The sequence below is a fragment of the Bos javanicus genome, chromosome 23 (assembly GCF_032452875.1).
Source record: "Bos javanicus breed banteng chromosome 23, ARS-OSU_banteng_1.0, whole genome shotgun sequence".
NCBI classification, from domain to species: Eukaryota; Metazoa; Chordata; class Mammalia; order Artiodactyla; family Bovidae; genus Bos; species Bos javanicus.
Genome location: NC_083890.1, coordinates 40,319,968 through 40,342,077, shown reverse-complemented (window position 1 = coordinate 40,342,077; position 22,110 = coordinate 40,319,968). Strand labels below are relative to the sequence as shown.

The 22,110-nt window shown below is 40.4% G+C and overlaps 1 protein-coding gene across 1 annotated transcript in view; it reads left to right on the top strand.

The window, feature by feature from the left end:
* CAP2 (cyclase associated actin cytoskeleton regulatory protein 2) overlaps positions 1 to 22,110 on the top strand; it is a 136,673-nt gene that overhangs the window by 26,039 nt on the left and 88,524 nt on the right. Inside the window, exon 3 of the mRNA XM_061398781.1 lies at positions 1,330 to 1,430. Coding sequence (XP_061254765.1) covers positions 1,330 to 1,430 — 101 coding nt within the window. The remainder of the gene's footprint in view (positions 1 to 1,329; positions 1,431 to 22,110) is intronic.

The window sequence follows — 22,110 nt, the reverse complement described above, 5'->3', positions numbered from 1 at the left end:
TCTCTGGGCCTGTGGAAAGGGCAACTGGGAACCAGGGAAAAGGAAGGAAATTTATCCTATGCATTTATGAGCTTGGATATTTCTGTCCAATATAAGAATGGGACTCCTAAGTTTGACTTTGAATCTTATAAGGCTGTACTGCTGAATTTGTCAGTATTATCTTTCTCAATATTAGAGATGCTGTCAGGGACTTAGACAAAAGTTTTTTTAATGAAAAGTCAGGGAAAGAAATACAGAGCACCCCAGTTTGGGCCACTGCCCCTTTAGCTTTAGAGTAATTTAGCAGATCAGAATTCACTGTGGGTTAGCGCACCAGTCATTTTTACACCCACCCTCAATGTTGCTCTCCCCCTGGGAAGTGAAGGAGGAAGTAAATAAATGTGTGAAATCAACTGTCTTCCTACTTTGCCCAGCATTCATTATTACCTTTTAATTGTCCTGAATAATCTTGGTAACTATTTGCAAGGTCATTATAGAACTTGGATACGTCAGTGTAGAAGTAAGTACACTGGCTTTGGATTCAGAAGGTGTGATCAGTTTTTGGATCTGCCACTTCCTTGGTGTATAGCCCTTAACAAGTCACATCTCTGTTTGCATCTTCATTTCCTCGTCGGTCAAAGTGTGACAGTGCTACCTACCTCATGGGTTTGGGGGAGAATCAAGTGAAAGCATGCAGGTGAAAGTACCTACTCAACGAAGTATGTCAGAAAGAGAAAAACACGTATTGTATATTAATGCATATGTATGAAATCCAGAAAGAAGGTACAGATGAACCTGTTTCCAGGGCAGGAATAGAGATGCAGATGTAGAGAATGAACATGTGGCTCCAGGAGCCAGGGAGGAGAGGGTGGGACAAATTGGGAGATTGGGATTGATGAATATACACTACCATGTGTGAAATAATTAGCTGGTGGGAACCTGCTGTGTATAGCACAGTGAGGTCAGCTCTGTGATGACCTAGAAGGGTGAGATTGGGTGGGTGAGAGGGAGGCTCAAGAAGGGGATATATGTGTATATCTAGCTGATTTACTTCATTGTACAGCAGAAACCAACACAACATTGTAAAGCAATTATATTCCAATTAAAAGATTTTTTAAAAAGAAAGTACTTATTCAGGAGGACAAAAATAGAGGAAAACAAAAAAATTAGGAAAACACTGCTTTCTTGAGCCATTGAGAAGTGTTTAATAAGTACTGATTGGGTAAATGAATGAATTAGTGAATAGAAAGAAAATGATGTGGATGGCATGAGACTTATCTATTACTTATGGCAAAGCAGTTCCAGCTTTCACTAAATTACCAGGGAATAACACAATGTTCCTTTCTAAAGGTGTGGCACCCTCTGTGGAGGCCTTCGACAAGCTGATGAACAGCATGGTGGCTGAGTTTTTAAAGAAGAGTAGGATCCTGGCTGGTGACGTGGAGACCCATGTGAGTACTTTCCTCTGTTGTACTCTGTGGAAAGATTGACTGCTATTAAAATATTTTTAAAATAATGGTCATAACCAGGGCTGGCGAAGGATGGAGGGATTGAGACCCTTGTGTGCTGCTGGTGGGAATGTAAAAGGTGCAGCCCATATGGAAAACAATATGGCAGAACACTAAAAACAGAATTAACGTATGATCCAGCCATTTTACTTCTGGATATAGACCCCAGAGAATTGAAAGCAATATCTCAAAGAGATATTTGTATATCCATGTTCGTAGCAGCATTATTCACAGTAGCCAACATGTGGAAGCAACCCACGTTTCTGTTGACAGATGAATGGATAAACAAAATGTGGTCTGTGCATACGATGGAATATTATTCTTTCATAAAAGAGGAAATTCTCACACAATGAAAACATGGATGAACCTTGAGGACGTTATGCTAAGTAAAATAAGCCTGTCACAAAAAGACACTGTATTGGGGAATTCCCTGGCAGTCCACTGGTTAGGAACTGGCACTCTCACCGGTTGGGGAACTACAGTCCCACAAGCCACGTGACATGGCCGGAAAAAGAAAAAAAGGTACTTATGATTTCATTTATATGAGGTATTTAGAGAAGTCAAACTCATAGAAACAAAAAGTAGAATGGTGGTTGCCAGGGGCTAGAGGGAAGGATAAAAACAGGAACTTGTTTAATGGGTATTGTTTTACTTCTGTGATGCATACTAAACTCCAGAAGAAATGCTGGCAGTCTGATGCATAACAATGTGAATATACTCAACACTACTGAACTGTATGCTTTAGAAATGGTTAATGTGATACATTTTGCATTATGTCTATTTTACCACAATTGTTTTTTAAACTGCAGCTTGAGGAAAAGCAGAGTTGTAGAATTTGATTGGTAGAGACTTTTAATGCTATCTAGGCCAGCCTCCCGGTTTAGACACTTTCTATACATTTAAAAAATCTTTAGCATTTTCCCTGAGGCTAGACATTGTTTGAGTCCTTTTAATGAAAATAAAAGCCAAACCAATTAACAACCTAAAAGAAAAAAAAATTTATTCAGGTACTTTTTATTCATTTGCCTTTGTTTCTTGCAAGGATTGAATTAAAAATCCATCTGCTTATAGATTTCTCAGCAAGAAAGCATCCCGGCAAAACCATTTTCAGTATAGACTCACAGAAAATCTGATTCTTGAATAAAGTTGTGGTTTGCAGTTTAAAAAAAAAAAAACACACTCTTTTTGCTCCTTCTTCAATTAGACATTATACACAACACTCAATACCAGTCTTCCAGGGGATCTGGTAACTCAGATTATACCCTTGGTTCCAGAATTGTAATTAAATAGGCGTTTATCTCATCACATTTGCAATGTATTTGCTCATCACATCTAAGAGAAATGAAGATCAGTCTCATGGACCTTTTTATTAAATATTCCTGTTGAAATCCTCACAGGCAAAAGAAAGGAAGCTCTGATATGCAGGAGTTCTAGAAAAGTCTGTGTAGTAAGACCTACTTGAGATGTATCACAGAACTCTAGAATTGCTCTGGTTTGTTCTTGAGCTTGATGTCTGTGTTCATAGAAACCTTGTCTGCAGTAACATGGTGGCTGAGCTTCTGATATGTTGACTCATGATTGTACTTGAAATCTAACATATAAAATGGAGTATCAGCCCCAAGACCTTAAAGAGATATAATTGAAGAACAGTTTACTCTCTTGAAAACTATTATAATAATTATTATAATTAGTATTGTTACCATTAATATTGACATTATATTATATATAATGTGTACTTCTGAGGTACACAGTACATTATAATTCTTATTAGTAATGTCACAAAATTCTATGTAGTGTTCTTTTACTGGGGAATAATGAAGCCTGTAAATATGTATATTTAACTTTGCATTTTAAGAAATGTAAGGTTTGCATACTAAGTAATTCTCTTCAAGCTGCATAGTAAACAGTTCCTTTAAATTCTTTGTAGAACGAAGTGAGTTATCAATAAAGAGTAGCTTGATTTATATGAAGTTTTTTCTTCTCCCTGCTCATCAGCCTGAGAACAGCATGACTCAAAGGAAGGAATATTCTCAATAATGAATAGATAATGCTTAAAGAAATTTGTGTTTTTCACTCATTAGTTTTTTAACAAGGAAGGAAGGTAGGGAAAGAAGAAAGAAGGGAAGAAATAGAAGAGAAAGAGAGAAAAACACTTGTCATCTGAAAGTGTAGACTCGGTTTCTATAACTCAAAGAAAAGCTCAGGCAGCTTTTGTCCATCTGCCCATGACTTTAATACGTTAAACAAGCAGTTTATTTTTTCTCTCTTATAGAACCATGTGTCACTGACATTAAGCTTGCAGCTGCTGCCTCTCCCATAAGCCAGAAGTAGGGGTTGAACTTTGTTCCAAGAACACACCTGTTGCTTAGGGGAAAGAAAAAACCCACATACCTGATTGTACAGTATGGAAATTTGAGAATGACACAAATGTCCATCACGTTAACTCCTGTCCCTGCGTGTAAAAGCTGTTTCACAGACACTAACGATGAAAAAGGGCAGCCGAGCTATGATTTAACGTCTGTCTTGATGTGTTGGCTGCTGGTTGGGCTTAATTTACTGAACAGTCAATAGTCTATTGACAGAACAGACCACAAAAAAAGGGAACTAATAGCTACAATTAGGAAGCTCTGTTGAACCGAAGAACATAGCAGGTTTAGAAAAGATTAGATCTTGTAAAGCCGCCTTGTATGCGGCATAAACTGAAGGGCTTATTTAAATTACCCTTCAACCCAGGAACGCTGACCCAGCTTGCACCCTTTTTAAGAGATAAACAAACAATGCACAATTTTATAATACATGTTTAGGGTAAATATAGTCCTCAATGTCAAAGAAAAAGATCCCCCAGAAACTGGGCCTGCAGAATTGTAAGCCCTTGGTCAACAATCATTTATCCTTAAATGGATGAATGTGGTTTGTTTTTTTTTTAAACAAAGCTGTCCTGTTGTTATTCATGGTATATGGAACTAATCTTAGGTCTGTTTCTAAATGATTTGACCATCATGAAACAACTACAAATCTTATAGCTCTTCCTAACTCAAGCCCTTTTTGGAGATTTATAGAATTTACATATTAATGTTTGTAAAGGTCTGGAACATTTATTTCTTGTCATGATTAAGATGGATACAAAAGAAATATTCTTTTATTAATTGTTCAATAAAAATGAGAGACCCACAATTTGAACAAAAGGGCAATAAAATTCAGCAAAAAAGCATAATACACTACATATGGTAAGATTAAATGGTATTAAACAATATTATAGCTTTGAGTTCCTGGACTTTATAAAGGATGGACCTATTTAGACAGTTATTATAGCTCTACTTTTAATGGGCCATGGTTACTCTTGTAGATGTTCCTAGAACTTGTTACTTACTTAAATCATCTACAGAATGTCTTGTTCATTTTATGCCTTTCTGGTTAGGTAACATGTCCAAAGGGTGTGTAAGTTAAGGATGATCTCTTGTTTGTATTTGGATTTCAAAGCTGGCTCTTACTTTTTATAGCATGACCTTGAGCTAGTCCTTACCCTTCTCAGTAATGAGACTGGACCACATCACTTCCAAGGGCTCTCAGAGCCCCTTTGAGTGACTCACCCGTTGTCTCAGTGTGAAAGCATGAGGGAGTTACTCAGTTGCCAAATGAAGAGCTTGAGATAGAACAGCTTCATCACCAATATAAAGAAAAAAAGAAATCTTGAGCCATGCCAGGGAAAGAACCTCAAACAAGCAAAACAAGCAGAAGGAAACATGTCAGAAAAAGGATACACAGAACACTAAAGATAATGTATCATCCTGCTTTATGATAATATAGAAAAAAATCAGACTCCTTCATTTAAAAAGACCTTGAGGGACTTCCCTGGCAGTCCAGGGGCTAAGAAGACTCCATGCTCTGAATGTAGGAGCCCAGGTTCCATCCCCAGTCAGGGAATTAGATCCCACATGCCACAACTAAAGATCCTGCATGCCACAGCTAAGACCTGGTGTGGCCAAATAAATAAATACAAAAAATAAAAAAATTCAAATAAAAAGACCTTGCAGCCTCCGTGAATCTGTCCTTCTTGGTCTTACTAGTTCTTACTTCTTCCTTGACATGGACCTATGCCTAGAATAAATAAAGTAAAAATGGCTATATATTTATTTTACTAATTGTATTCATATTCTTTCTTCAATTTTAGAAAACCTTTACGTTTGTACTCAAAGAGAACAACCATTTGCGTTTTTGGTGCTTTATAAGCTGGGTCTATGTAGAAACCCTCCTGCCCCCACCAAAAAACAAAAAACAATCAGAAGCACAAGTTTGGTGCCTCCTGAGAAACCTGTATGCAGGTCAAGAAGCAACAGTTAGAACCTGACATGAAACAATGGACTGGTTCCAAATTGGGAAAGGATTATGTCAAGGCTGTATATTGTCACCCTGCTTATTTAACTTAAGGGCTTCCCTGGTAGCTCAGCTGGTAAGGAATCTGCCTGCAGTGTAGGGAACCCTGTTTTGATTCCTGGGTCGGAAGATCTGCTGGCGAAGGGATAGGCTACCCACTCCAGTATTCTTGGGCTTCCCTGGTGGCTCAACTGGTAAAGAATCTGCCTGGATTGTGGGAGACCTGGGTTCAATCCCTGGGTTGGGAATATTCCCTGGAGAAGGGAACGGCTACCCACTCCAGGATTCTGGCCTGGAGAATTATTTATATGCAGAATACATGATGCGAAATGCCAGGCTGGATGAATCACAAGCTGGAATCAAGATTGATGGGAGAAATATCAACAATCTCATATATGCAGATGATACCACCCTTATGGCAGAAAGTTAAGAGGAACTAAAGAGCCTCTTGATGAAGGTGAAAGAGAAGAGTGAAAAAGTTGGCTTAAAACTCAACATTCAGAAAACTAAGATCATGGCATCTGGTCCCATCACTTCATGGCAAATAGATGGGGAAACAATGGAAACAGTGACAGACTTTCTTTTCTTGGGCTCCAAAATCACTGCGGATGGTGACTGCAGCCATGAAATTAAAAGACACTTGCTCCTTGGAAGAAAAGCTGTGACAAACCTAGACAGTGTATTGAAAAGCAGAGACATCACTTTGCCAACAAAGTTCTGTTTATTGAAAAAACCAAAGCTACGGTTTCTCTAGTAGTCATGTTGGATATGAGAATTGGACCATAAAGAAGGCTCAGCACCTTTGAATTGTGGTGCTGGAGAAGACTCCTTGAGAGTCCCTTGGACTCTCTTGCAAGGATATCAAACCAGTCAAGCCTAAAGGAAATCAACCTTGAATATTCACTGGAAGGACTGATAGTTCCCAATATTTTGGCTCCCTGATGTGAGGAGCCCACTCATTGGAGAAGACCCTGGGGAAAGATTAAGGGCAGGAGGAGAAGGAGGCGACAGAGGATGAGATGGTTGGATGGCATCACTGACTCAATGGACATGAGTTTGTGCTAGCTCCGAGAGATAGTGGAGGACAGAGGAGCCTGGCGTGCTGCAGTCAGTGGGGTCGCCAAGAGTGAGACACGACAGAGCAATTGAACAACAACAGCAGTGAAACAGCCTGTTCCACACAGATCCAGCCTCCTCAGTCTCCTGCTTGCCTTCAGTCAAGTTGGCCCTCCCATTGACTAGTTTCTTGCTAATAGTTTTAATATGAACATTTATTTTTATTATAATAAAACATAAGTATACCTTGGCAATCTCAAGCTCAAAGGATCATGTGATATCTGTCACATTCTCCAGATGGCAGAGACCCACCCCCCAAAAAATTACTTGTACAAAGAATTCTGCATCTAGGTTTCAAACAGGCTTTATATCAGGGATCTTTTGTCTTACAGTCTTAGCCAGTTACGATAGAATTATTAGAGAAGAAAATACCTTGGAAACCATCCATTCCAATATACATCCTCATTTCTTTTTCTTTGTCTTTCTGCCTCCCTCCCTCTCTCCATCCCTCCCTCTCTCCCTTCTCTTCTTTATCTCCTAACACCCAGGGACAACTCTCTGAAAGAGAATGTACCTGAAGGTGTTAGTCACTCTGTCATGTCTGACTCTTTGGGATTCCATGGACTGTAGTCCTGTGGGCTCCTCTGTCCATGGGATTTTCAGGCAAGAATACTGGAGTGGATTGCCATTTCCTTCTCCAAGGAATCTTCCTGACCCAGGGATTGAACCTGGGTCTCCTGCATTGCAGGCAGACTCTTTACCATCTGAGCCATCAGGGAAGCCCTCCAATATACATCCTCATTTCTCTTTCTTTGTCTTTCTGCCTCCCTCTCTCTCTCCATCCCTCCCTCTCTCCCTTCTCTTCCTTCTTTTCTTCCTCTCTACCTGTCTTTTTCTCTTCCTTTCTTCAAAGAAAGAAACTGCAACCTAGAGAGGTTGGTGATATAGGTGCCATGTTGTATACAGAACCATGACCCCATGGCAGAGGAGGAATCTGGTCTCCAACATCTCCATCTGTGGTTCGGGAGATGCCTGGCTTAGACTCCCCAGGGTCAGCTGTGTCTCGCTGCCTTTGCAGGCAACTGAATCACTAGTAAGATGCAGTGGCATGTATCTGCCACCTCTTCTTGTCCTCTGCACTCAACAGCTGGCACCATTCCCCCTACCAAATTTCCACAATAGGTCAAGAAAAGGGTGGACTTGGGCGCAGCAGGTGAGGAGAGGAGTTACAGTGAACATCACCATAACTCATGTCTTTCATGTGTCTCCTCAGAGCAGCGCTGAGTGAGGCAGCAGAACAGTGACCTCTAGGACAGAAGAACTGTGTCCCTCATGGGTCTTTGCTTCTCCCCAGTCACTAAACCAGCCTGCTCTCAGCCTGGTCGTCCCTCACTGTGCTGTTGACACCAAATTGGCAGAATTCAGAAAGATCACAGATCAATCCATCTCTGTTATGATTTCTTTCCAAGAAGGTGGAGAATTTTGACTCTCAGCACTGAATACATACTTTGTTTTTAACTTAAGGATGTTTGCTTTTAGAACATCTAATCCCCGTCTCTGCCCTTGAACATCCTAGTTTCATAGCACATTTTAAGCCTAGGGAAGGCTCTTTATCAGGAACTGGCCTTGGAATCTCAGCATCTCTTGAAGAGACACCAGGCATCACTAATCGCCAGAATCTCCCTGTTTACTCCACCAAAAATAAATATCTTCATAATATTTTGCTGAGACAATGAGTTGGGTTCCATGAATCTCTCAGGTTAAGATGAGACCTGTGCTTTTCTTTCTGCTTCTTAAAGGAAACCTGTGGAACACCAGCCCTGATTATTCTCTTCTGGTCTGTGATCACTGGTGTAAGCAAAATGAAGAACTGAAATATGCGGAGATGTGTTCTGAACGTACTCAGACTTCTGTGTACACATTGCTATATTTAAAATGGATGGGCAGCAAGGTCCTACTCTATAACACAGGGAACTCTACTCAATGTTATATGGTAGCCTGGATGGGAGGGAAGTTTGGGGGACAGTGGATACATGTATATGTGTGGCTGAGTTGCTCTGTTGTGCTGAAACTCTCACAACATTGTTAAGCAGCTATACTCCAATATAGAATAAAAAGTTAAAAAAAAAGACCCGAAATACCTTTCAGAAGATTGTTTTCCATGTGAGAATTTAATCATGTCACTTAGAACTGCACAAGAGAGGTCCTTTTCCTTTCTCTTGCCTTTTTCTTTTTCCCCCCTGTCTTTCCTTCTTCCTAAAACTATGCCAATAATGTGAACATTTATTGTTGTTTTCTATCTAGACTTCAGGATAATTTAATTGTTTGCCTGGAGGCTGCTTCAGCGTCTGAAAATTAATACTTTGTCTAAAAGTAATGACCTGATCTCATTTAGATTATCTTATTATTGCTATTCTAGCAACCATACCCACAAAACACACCACACACACACACACACACAGAGACATGCCCCTCCACACGTGTATATCTACTATTCAGCTAAGAATTCCTTATAATAGTGTATTAGCTACATATAAGAAAAAACAGCCTTGATCAAATAGATGGGCACTCTGACCTGAGTCACTCTAATCGTAGTGTATGTGTTTGCAGATTCCTTAGTGTGCATAAGGCAACTACAAACTGTGCTTTTTAACCTGTAGTATATTTTTCCCTTTTCAGTTGTATTTAGAATATGGTTGAAAATTGTAAGTTTTGAAACATGGCAGTTTACACTTTCATAACATATTACAAGCCGATTCTTTTTAATATATAAGATGTTTTAGTGATGTGGAAAAAAAAACAGGGTATTCAGTGAGTTAATAATTTATTACTCTGTGTATGTGTTTGCAATAGAAATACTTTCCTTTTCAGAAAACACTTTGCAAAATAAATATTTTAAATGGTAAGGTACTTGGAATGCTGATAGTTGACTTTCAATGGCTTTGGTTAAAACAACTCAACATATAGAAAAGATGGTATGATTTATCCCTTCAGGCCCACCTGTTGAGTGCTGGGGACTAGTTCAAGGTTCCAGAAGTACGCTGTTCTCCTCTTCCCTTCTTAGCGTCCAGCACTTATCCATAGTAAGTGGTTAATAAATGTTTGCCAAATGAATGAATGAAACCAAATGTGTAAAGAATCAGATTACTGAATCAGTGGACACATGAATGTACTATGGCTGAGAATTTGGATCAAGCAGTATTATAGATGAGGAGTTAAAAGAAAATCAAGGCCAGGTTGTATGTCATGAATTAGCAAGAGAAATATAGATTCTATAGATTTTTATCATGAATACATACACACGCACACACAATCCCTGGTTTTATCATAGCCCTGACAATGTATCTAGTACCCTCTTCATTCTCTTTATTCTCATTCCTCTTTTATAGTTGAGGAAAATGAGCCATTGAAAGACTGGAGCTCTAAGGCAGTTTAAGAAAGCTATGGAATTTAGAAAGACAGTAACAATGACCCTATGCAAGACAGCAGAAGAGACACAGATGTAAAGAAGAGACTTTTGGACTATGTGGGAGAAGGCGAGGGTAGGACGATATGAGAGAATAGCATTGGAACATGTATATTACCATATGTGAAATAGATGACCAGTGTAAATTCGATGCATGAAGCAGGGTACCCAAAGCTGGTGCACTGGGACAACCCAGAGGGATGGGGTGGAGAGGGAGTTGATGGGGGTTGAGGATGTTGAGACACATGTACACTCTTGGCTGATTCATGTCAATGTATGGCAAAAACCGGAGAAGGCAATGGCAACCCACTCCAGTACTCTTGCCTGGGAAATCCCATGGACAGAGGAGCCTCGTGGGCTATAGTCCATGGGGTCACTAAGAGTCAGACACAACTGAGCGACTTCACTTTCACTTTTCACTTTCATGTACTGGAGAAGGAAGTGGCAACCCAATCCATTATTCTTGCCTGGAGAATCCCAGGGATTCTGGTGGGCTGCCGTCTCTGGGGTCGCACAGAGTTGGACATGACTGACGTGACTTAGCAGCAGCAGCATGGCAAAAACCACCATAATATTGTAAAGTAATTAGCCTCCAATTAAAATAAATAAATTAATTTTTTAAAAACTTAAAAAAGAAAGCTAGGTGGGAATTCATAAGTAACAGGAAAATCCATCAATATATTGACTTGTAGTCCAATAGAAATCCCATGAGCTCTGTCTGTGACAGTATATTTTTGTGAGCCTTACTGTAAGTATTTTAAACTGAAGGTCAGAGTTAGAAAAAGGACAACTCTGGATTTTGTTTGATTTTTCTGTTTGGATTGGGTTTTACCATGTTGCTTTCCCCTCCAATCATTAAAGTGATAGCTATCAGGCAAGAAATGACTTGGGAGTCAAAAGGGCCAGTTGAGAAATTGAATTTTTGTCCAGGACTTCATGGCATCATATTTCTAATAATTAGTTATTCCTGGTTTCAAGAGTCTTTAGTTGTATTTATATAATTTTAAATATCTGGATGAAAAGTGAAAAATTCAGTTGTTGTTGTTTAGTAGCTAAGTTGTGTCCAACCCTTTCGTGGCCCCATGGACTGTAGCCCACCAGGCTGCTCTTTCCATGGGATTTCCCAGGCAAGAATACTGGAGTGGGTTGCCATTTCCTTCTCCAGGGGATAGATCTTCCTGACCCAGGGATTGAACCTGCATCTCCTTCTTGGCAGGCAGATTCTTTACCACTGAGCCACCCGGGAAGTGAAAAATTCAGTAGATTGTCTCAATATATCCAGGTCAGACAGTCCCAAACTTTTAGATGAGGACTCTCAACCCAAAGTTCATCTGTAAGTTAGTTCTTAGAAACTTGGAAAACATTTGCCTATAGACCTAATGTAAGGGACGGGTGGTTCATTTCATATGCAAAGATGCAGAAGAGTATTACTCTGTGTGTGGTACATAAACCACTGCCTTCCACAGATTCTGCTAATGGTCTGCCACGAAATGAGTACAGAAATTGTGAGTAAGACATTGAGAACTTTTATAACAATCCAACAGAGTCATTTTAAAGGCTGCTAGGCACCCCACTCCAGTACTCTTGCCTGGAAAATCCCATGGATGGAGGAGCCTGGTAGGCTGCAGTCCATGGGGCCGCTAAGAGTCGGACATGCCTGAGCACTTCACTTTGACTTTTCACTTTCATGCATTGGAGAAGGAAATGGCAACCCACTCCAGTATTCTTGCCTAGAGAATCCCAGGGATGGGGGAGCCTGGTGGGCTGCCGGCTATGGGGTTGCACAGAATCGGACACGACTGAAGCGACTTAGCAGTAGCAAATCTGATAATTTAAGAAACTTGGACTTGTGTTTGTGTGTCTTTATTTCATTTTTCTAGTAAGGCTCTTTTATTAATATTTCTTTTACAAAACTATAAGTCTGTGAGAGATGAGAAATTAAAAAGAAAGTCTTCACCAAAGGTTTTTTGAGTAGCACCATGTAATGCAGAATGTTGGGGAAGAAACATGACTCAATGACTCTTCCACCATGATTTTAGTTTTAGTTACATGAAGCAGGAAAACAATAATATTAAATGAAAAACACTCATTTATTATGAATGCTGATACCTGGGGGAGTGCGCATTTAATTAGAGAAGGACTTAGCACCAGATAAAGATTTCTGTGTAGATTCTGTGTACTTACAACTGACGATGGACCTGGTTCCTTTCTACTTTTGCTACCATGCATAGGATTTTTCTTTTTCTTTGTGTGAGTATATAATTACTCTCCTTTGATTATCAGAATAAATTCAGAATTGACATGTGGGACCAATAAAAAAGGAGAGAAGAAATTTTTCCAGGGATAACAGAACAGGAATTGAAAGGATAGAGAGGTGATGTATACACTTACCAAAAGATTTGCCTTATTGGAAAGTGAAGTCTGCTGGCTTCCCTGATGGCTCAGTGGCTAAGGCTCCAGGCGCCCAATGCCAGGAACCTGGGTCTAATCCCTCGTCAGGGAACTAGATCCCATCTGCCAAAATGAAGAGTTTGCATGGCTCAACTAAAGATCCCACATGCTGCAAATAAGACCCGGTACAGCCAAATTCATAATAAATAAATAAAAATAAATATTTAAAAACATTATGATTATATAGTTTGCTTTAAAAATGATGAAATGTTTATATGTATATATATTTTTACGAGAAGAAAGGCTGGAAGGATACTTATTAAATTGCTGAGAGTAGTCATTTTTGGGGGCCAGACTTGCCAAAATCTTTACATTCTAAACATCCATGTCTTTTGAACTTTTGTAACAAGCATGTGTAAACTGTTATCAGAAGAAAAGGAAAGGAAGATTTGGTATTTTAAGAAAAAGATCTTGGAATCGAGGTATTGCCTGGAAGAAGTTCACTGAGCAGCAAAAGACAAGTGAGAAAACATGGGTACCAAGTAGTGTTGGTTCCACACAGCTTGGCTGCGTGCTGGTCCAGAGTGGTCAGGAGTCCAAGATGCCGCAGAATCCATGGGGCCCTGGGGAACCAGTGTTCAGCAAGGACTTTCATGGATTGAGTGCTCCGTCGTAAGATCTCAGTCGTTGTCAGGCCTGTACGGTTGATGGATGAACAAAATCTGGTTTGTGGCTGAATTCTATGGTCACCGGAGATCTATTTCATTTCCCTGCCATATTTAAATTTTCTGTATTAGTAAGAGAGGCGAAGGGGAAAGAGAACTAGCATTTATTGAGGACCTACTATGTTAAGCACTTCGTACAGATGCCGATGCATAGCTTTACTTGATCATCAGGAGAACACTTTAAGGTAGGTAAATTCGCGATAAAGAAGCCAGGCATCAGGAAGGCTGGATAACTTGCTTATAGCCCTGTGTCAATGGGTAGAGTTGGATTCCATCTCAGGCCTCTCTGAAGATCTGAAGCTCACGGATTCTCTGCTGTGCCACACCGTTTTCTAAGAATTTCAAATCATTCATTATTTATTGGTAGTTATTGAGCTTCTAGTGTAATAAAGGCCCTTCTGTATAGGCACTGGGCTTCCCAAGTGGCTCAGTGGTTAAGAATCCTGCTAATGTAGGAGACATGGATTTAATCACTGGGTCGGGAAGATTCCATTGAGAAGGAAATGGCAACCTGATCTGGTATTCTTGCCTGGGAAATCCCATGGACAGAGGAGCCTGGTGGGCTACAGTCCATGAGGTTGCAGAGTTGGACACAACTTAGCGAATAAACAACGTGTAGGCACCCGGGGGCCTAGTCTCCAAGAGCTTATTACCCACTCAGAGACTCAAGGCATACACACAGGCATGAAGCTTAAATAAGCATACGACTCAAATAGTACAAAGTGAAAGGACAGTGCTTAGTGTTGCAGTGCATTCTAGGATAAGGAATACTTGCTACCTCTAATTTTTCTGATTCATTGCAGCAGCCAAGTATCCTTTACTTGTATAGACCCCAAAATTCAGCAACCATGCAGCACTTCTGGCTTTGAGAGTCAAAGGATTTAGTTTAAACATGTTGGTAAAATGCTTTCGATTCCTTAAGTGTTAGGAAAGCAAGTTAGAGAATTTTGAGAGGGGCCAATTTGCCAAGTGTCTTGTCACTGTCAGATCAGATCAGTCGCTCAGTCATGTCCGACTCTTTGCGACCCCATGAATCGCAGCACACCAGGCCTCCCTGTCCATCACCAACTCCCGGAGTTCACTGAGACTCACGTCCATAGAGTCAGTGATGCCATCCAGCCATCTCATCCTCTGTCGTCCTCTTCTCCTCCTGCCCCCAATCCCTCCCAGCATCAGAGTCTTTTCCAATGAGTCAACTCTTCACATGAGGTGGCCAAAGTACTGGAGTTTCAGCTTCAGCGTCAGTCCTTCCAAAGAAATCCCAGGGCTGATCTCCTTCAGAATGGACTGGTTGGATCTCCTTGCAGTCCAAGGGACTCGCAAGAGTCTTCTCCAACACCACAGTTCAAAAGCATCAATTCTTTGGCACTCAGCATTCTTCACAGTCCAACTCTCACATCCATACATGAACCTTTGTTGGCAAAGTAATGTCTCTGCTTTTGAATATGCTATCTAGGTTGGTCATAACTTTCCTTCCAAGGAGTAAGCGTCTTTTAATTTCATGGCCGCAGTCACCATCTGCAGTGATTCCGGAGCCCAAAAAAATAAAGTCTGACACTGTTTCCACTGTTTCCCCATCTATTTCCCATGAAGTGATGGGACTTGTCACTATGCATTGGCTAAATTTGAAAATGAAATTAATTTCAGAGAAGAGTTTTGTTCCGATTACAAACTTAATCTGCCTGTCAGAAAAGCAAACAGATTTAAATATACAATAGTGTTTTCTTTGTTTCTATTCTGATGTCTTAAGAAATGCTCACTGGTTTTAATTATTTCAAACAGTTGGTTTTTTAAAAGGTCATCTGCTACAATTAATTGTTTAGAAAAGTTTTATATTGGGTTTTTAAAATTACAGTGATTAGTTTTATACTATACATTTTACAAACTTTTCTACACATTCTATTGTTTGTGACCTGCTTGTTTCGACCATGTGTTCTGGGCCTCTTTCCATGTCAGTAAGATGAGGTCTATACTATCACTTTTAATGACTGCATAGTATTTCATTGCGTGGTTATACCATCATTGATGTAAACAATCAAAATCATAGGTGGAGGAAATAATATGGACAAGGATGCAGAGCCCAGATGAGGGTAGGACGATTAAGGCCCTAGGGTGTGACTCTGAAACGACGTACACCTGGGCTCCATGATTGTCTCACCTGGTCTCTTCCCTGAAAGGATGGGCATCTAGTGGTATTTCAGTCCAGTTCAGTCTCTCCGTCGTGTCCGACTCTTTGTGACCCCATGGACTGCAGCACGCCAGGCTTCCCTGTCCATCACCAACTCCCGGAGCTTACTTAAACTCTTGTCCATCCAATCGGTTGTATTTATAATCATTTAAAAAATTACTGACATTTGACTTTTTTTCATTTTTTCCTTATTATATATGAAGTTACAGTGCATATCCTTATACAAATAGTATTCTATAATTGTACAATTATTTTCTCAAGGTAAAGTCCAAGGATTGGTACAGCTGGGTCAGTGATAAATGCTCCCTAATACTTACTGTTGTCCCCGCTACCACATCCCGCCCTTCCTGCCCACCACACACATTGTACTGATTCATACTCTCAGTGTCTAAAAGTGCTTTAGGCTGTTGGGTGATAATTACAAACTAGCAAAATAAAAATTTTAGGGATACAATGCATGATTTGAACGCACATTATTATTCATGGAATTAATTGTTTAAAAAACTTTGCCCTCTGTTACACTAGCAAGAAGATAAAAACAAAGCTATATGTCCCCCTGTATTTTTTTGCCAGAGAAGATCATTTATCAGTTCTACCTTTTATTTATTTGACATGGGATGAAGTTTGTTTAAATTGGTTCTCTGGGGCTGGATGGGACATGTTCTGGATGGGGTGTTACTTTAATGGAAACCAATAATGCAGCTGAGCTATGTAATAGACGATTTCAGGCCTGAATGTAGAAAGGACATGTTGGAGCTGTTCCTTAGTGTCAGAACTGTGCACTGTGGCTGATGTAAACTACTTATGTGAGCTGGAAGTTGCCAAGGCAACAGTCCTATTAATGAAGAATGAACCTCTCTTATTATCAGTGCCTGGATGAATTTTTTTTTTAAATAAAATGTGCCTAGTAGTCTCACATTGACATTTTCAATCTACCTACTCATCTTTCCTTTCTAGGCTGCAAAACTATTTAGCTCTATTCAATAAGGATGCATTCTTTCTCTGCTAATGAAAGTGAAATCATTGGGGGGAAAAAAAACAGTCAACTGTAAGGGCAGTAAAAATACTAATTTATAACAATTACCTAATATAAAATTATTGTCCTTTTGATATATGCTTTGGCTAAGGCAGAGCCTGAAATTAACTGGGACTTGGTAGGTATTTGAGCAGGCCAGAGTCTTTAAATTAACTTGTCTTTATGATTTAATGGAGTGTTGCCAACATATTTATAAATAAGTGGAGTGTGACATTGCTTCTTCCTTCTCCTGGTCAGACTGTAAATTTAGACTCCATTTTATTGTGTGCACACTAGAAATTAAAAAAAAAAAAAAAAGCTGTGGTTGTCTTGAGCCAGAGAGCCATGTTAAGGGGGACGATGGTTAGAATGCCTGGGTACCAAGCATTGTGCTTCCTGAGGTCTAGAAAGAAGGAAATCATTTCTTCAAAAAAAGAATACATTCCTGGGACTTTCCTGGCCATCCAGTGGTTAAGACTCCACACCGGGAATGTGGGTTCAATCCCTGGTCAGGGAACTAAGATCCCAAGTGCACGGCCAAAATAAAAAAAAAGAATACATGCCCTTTCTTAATGAGAATACTTCTTATGTTTTGTCAGGCTAACCAGATGAGGAACTTACCTTTCAGTTATGGTTATTGGCAGCCCATTCCTTTCAAAACGGAACGTTAGTTGTCTGTTCCACCCAAATATCACCTTGTCGCCTGTTACAGTCATTAGTCATTCTCGGCTTGTTTCCCCCGAGAAGGTACTCAGAATGTTCTGATTATGAAATTAAATAATAAACTTCGATTGTGTTCTCATCACATCTTTTTGATAATTATTTTCTGATAGTAAAATTTTAATGTTTGAGGTAGAAATTTTGACAATAAATGTATGAAGAAGAACATTTTAAAAACCACTCATAATCCCACTACTCAGTTAACTGCTATTGATGTCGTGGCATACTTACTTCACCGGGACATTGTTCAAAGTCCTCCTTGCTAAGATAGAATCCACACTGATCTGTGAGGGCCGTATGTATAAGGACAAGTGACACATACCAACGGAGAGACGGAGATGCTGACCGAAATTAAGGGGACAGTTGTAGTCTAAGCAAAATTTGGCCCTTCTGTGTCACTGTGGCAATTCCAAGGTCAACAACAAGTAGCAGTTAATCTGATTTTTCATTTCTTATATCATTGGACTATATGGCTGACAAAACAGATTTTGCCATCAGAACAAGTTTTAGCACAAGCATGCCTCCAATTTTCTTTGTTAATAGTAATCCTGGCTTGCTTCTTTGTGCCTTTCCTATTGGCACATAAGGAAGAGAGAGCTGTTTCCCAAACATGCAAAATAGGACAAAGTTCATGGGAACTAAAGATGTCATAGTGAAGAGACACTGTGTACTCGCATGTTTTATTCTTGGCAGTGATGGTATAAAGAGGCAGTTTGGGTGTTGCTTTAGTCCCCTTCAAGCATCCCCAGATAAATATGATAAAAATAACAGTGATAAGCACAAAGAATGAAAGTCTCATGCACTGAGGATAAAAGCTTCTTTAGAGAACTTTGCTATTTTTAACAAACTGAAACAATCCAAGGAAAAATAGAGTGTTTCTCATTGAGTCTTTTGGTGACCCCCTGTCAGCACAGTCCCACCATCCTTTCCTCCAGATAATGCCCCTAAGCCCCTCTCGCATGGCTGTTCATAACCAGCCCCACTCCGATTCCATAATCCAATGTGCATACATCACAAGGCAGGTCATGGGGAAATGCTCTGTCATCAGAAGGATGAAGCTGGGATGGAAGTTCCAAAATGTCTGAAGAAGGACATTTCAGTTTCTGGTTCTGCATGTAAAGAGCCTGGAAGTCACCACTCCATCCAAATAACAAGGAAAAAGCTGAACTCTGAAAAAGCAACTCTTGTTGGGTCCTTAAAGGAGGACACAGGGAAAACTGCTGTCCCTGAGACCAAAGAAACAGGTGAAGTTTGGGCTTAATGGAGCAGCGACTCATGACTGAAACTGTCAAGGGAACCAGTTGTTGTTCAGTCGCTAAGTTGTATCTGACTCTTTGGGACCCCATGGACTGCAGCACACCAGGCTCCTCTTCCCTTCACTATCTCCTGGAATTTGCTCAAACTCATGTTCATTGAGTCAATGATGCTGTCCAACCATCTCATCCTCTACTGCCCTTTTCTCCTCCTGTCCACAATCCTTCCCAGCATCAAGGGCTTTTCCAACGTGTCAGCTCTTCATATCAGGTGGCTAAAGTATTGGAGTATTTGTTGAGGTAGAAAAACCTGAATTATAATTGGCAAATTATTGGAAGCTCAATGCAGACAACTCAGAGTTAAGAATTCTGGGGGAACCCATTCATAGGCAGCCCCCAAATATTTTGAGATTTACCTCTAACAACTCAACTAGGTTCCCACAGTAAATCCTGGAGAAAAATCTGCTTGAGCTTTTGGCAGGTGGAGGGCAAAAAGAAGCATTTTGAAATAAGCCAGAGCACTGGGTTCTTAGTAAGGCCCTAGCATTACCCTACTACCAAAATAAAACAAAGACATTATAAGGAAACTACAGACCTATATTTCTGTGAACATAGATGCAAAAATCCTCAGCAAAATACTAATTAAATCTAAAAAAGTATAAAAAAGAATTATGTACCATGATCAAGTTGGATTTTTTCCCCAAGTATGCAAGGTTGGTTCAACATTCAAAAATCAATTCATGTAATCTGTCACATCAGCAGAAAAAGAAAAATCACATGATCATTTCAATAGATGCAGGGAAAGCATTTGACAAAATTCAACACCTATTCCCTGGTGGCTCAGCGATAAATAACCTGCCTGCAATGCAGGATACTCAGGTTTGATCCCTGGCTCAGGAAGATCCCCTGGAGAAGGAAATGGCAACCCACTCCAGTAATCTTGCCTGGGAAATCCCATGGACAGAGGAGCCGCAAGGGCTACAGTCCCTGGGGTCACATAGAGTCAGACACGGCTGAGCGACTAACAACAATAACAAATTCTTTGTTGGGAAGATCCGCTGGAGAAGGGATGGACTACCCACTCCAGCATTCTTGGGCTTCCCTTCTGGCTCAGCTGGTAAAGAATCCACCTGCAATGTGAGAGACCTGGGTTTGATCCCTGGGTTGGGAATATCCCCTGGAGAAGGGAAAGGCTACCCACTCCAGTATTCTGGCCTGGAGAATTCCATAGACCGTATAGACCATCTTTTAGGACTTGAACTAGCTCAACTGGAATTCCATCACCTCCACTAACGTTGTTCGTAGTGATGCTTCCTAAGGCCCACTTGACTTCACATTCCAGGATGTCTGGCTCTAGGTGAGTGATCACACCATCCTGATTATCTGGGTCGTGAAGATCTTTTTTGTATAGTTCTTCTGTGTGGAATTCTAGTTGAGCTATTTCAAATCCTAAAAGATGATGCTGTGAAAGTGCTGTACTCAATAAGCCAGCAAATTTGGAAAACTCAGCAGTGGCCACAGAACTGGAAAAAGGTCAGTTTTCATTCCAGTCCCTAAGAAAGGGAATCCCAAAGAATGCTCAAACTACTGCACAATTGCACTCATCTCACACGCTAGCAAAGTAGTGCTCAAAATTCTCCAAGCCAGGCTTCAACAATACGTGAACCGTAAACTTCCAGATGTTCAAGCTGGTTTTAGAAAAGGCAGAGGAACCAGAGATCAAATTGCCAACATCCACTGGATCATGGAAAAAGCAAGAGAGTTCCAGAAGAACATCTATTTCTGCTTTATTGACTACGCCAAAGCCTTTGACTATGTGGATCACAATAAACTGTGGAAAATTCTGAAAGAGATGGGAATACCAGACCACCTGTCCTGCCTCTTGAGAAACCTATATGCAGGTCAGGAAGCAACAGTTAGAACTGGACATGGAACAACAGACTGGTTCCAAATAGGAAAAGGAGTACTTTAATGCTGTATATTGTCTGTATATATACAGACAATGTATAAAATAAGCTGTATAATCCTGCTTATTTAACTTATATGCAGAGTACATCATGAGAAACACTGGGATGGAAGAAGCACAAGCTGGAATCAAGATTGCCGGGAGAAGTATCAATAACCTCAGATATGCAGATGACACCACCCTATGGCAAAAAGGGAAGAAGAACTAAAGAGCCTCTTGATGAAAGTGAAGGAGGAAAGTGAAAAAGTTGGCTTAAAGCTCAACATTCAGAAAACGAAGATCATGGCATCTAGTCCCATCACTTCATGGGAAATAGATGGAGAAACACTGGAAACAGTGGCTGACTTTATTTTTCTGGGCTTCAGAATCACTGCAGATGGTGACTGCAGCCATGAAATTAAAAGACATTTACTCCTTGGAAGAAAAGTTATGACCAACCTAGACAGTATATTGAAAAGCAGAGACATTACTTTGCCAACAAAGGTCCGTCTAGTCAAGGCTATGGTTTTTCCAGTAGTCATGTATGGATGTGAGAGTTGGACTATAAAGAAAGCTGAGCGCCAAAGAATTGATGCTTTTGAACTGTGGTGTTGGAGAAGGCTCTTGAGAGTCCCTTGGACTGCAAGGAGATCCAACCAGTCCATCGTAAAGGAGATCAGTCCTGGGTGTTCATTGGAAGGACTGATGTTGAAGCTGAAACTCCAATACTTTGGCCACCTGATGCAAAGAGCTGACTCATTTGAAAAAACCCTGATGCTGGGAAGGATTGAGGGCAGGAGGAGAAGGGGACGACAGAGGGTGAGATGGTTGGATGGCATCACCGACTCAATGGACATGAGTTTGAGTGAACTCCGGGAGTTGGTGATGGACAGGGAGGCCAGGTGTGCTGCATGCAGTCCATGGGATCGCAAAGAGTCAGACCCAACTGAGTGACTTTCACTTTCACTTTCAACACCTATCCACGATAAAAACTCCATAAACTAGGACTAGAGGGAAACTTTCTCAATTTAAAAGTTTCCCTCTAGCCCTAGTTTATGGAGTTTTCTTACAATGACAAGAAACTGAGAACTAACATCATATTTAATGGTAAGAAAATCAGAGATCAGGTGCAAGGCAAGGATGTCCCCTGTCACCAATCATTTTCAACATCAAACTAGAAATTTTTGCTAATGCAAATAGGTGAGAAAAGGAACTAAAATGCACCCCGACTGCAAAGATATAAAACTGTCTTTTATCACAGATGACATGACCTTCATCTTTGTATAAAGTTGAGAAGAATCAACAGAAACTCTCCTGAAACTTAATTAAGCGATTACAGCATGCAATATTTGTTAGAGAATTCATTAGAAATGTGAATTCTTGGGCCCACCCAAATCTCCTGAATCTGAAACCCTGGGGGTGAATCCTGACAATCTCTGTTTTAACAGAGCCTCCTGGTGACTGTGTGACTCAGCTGGTAAAGAACCTGC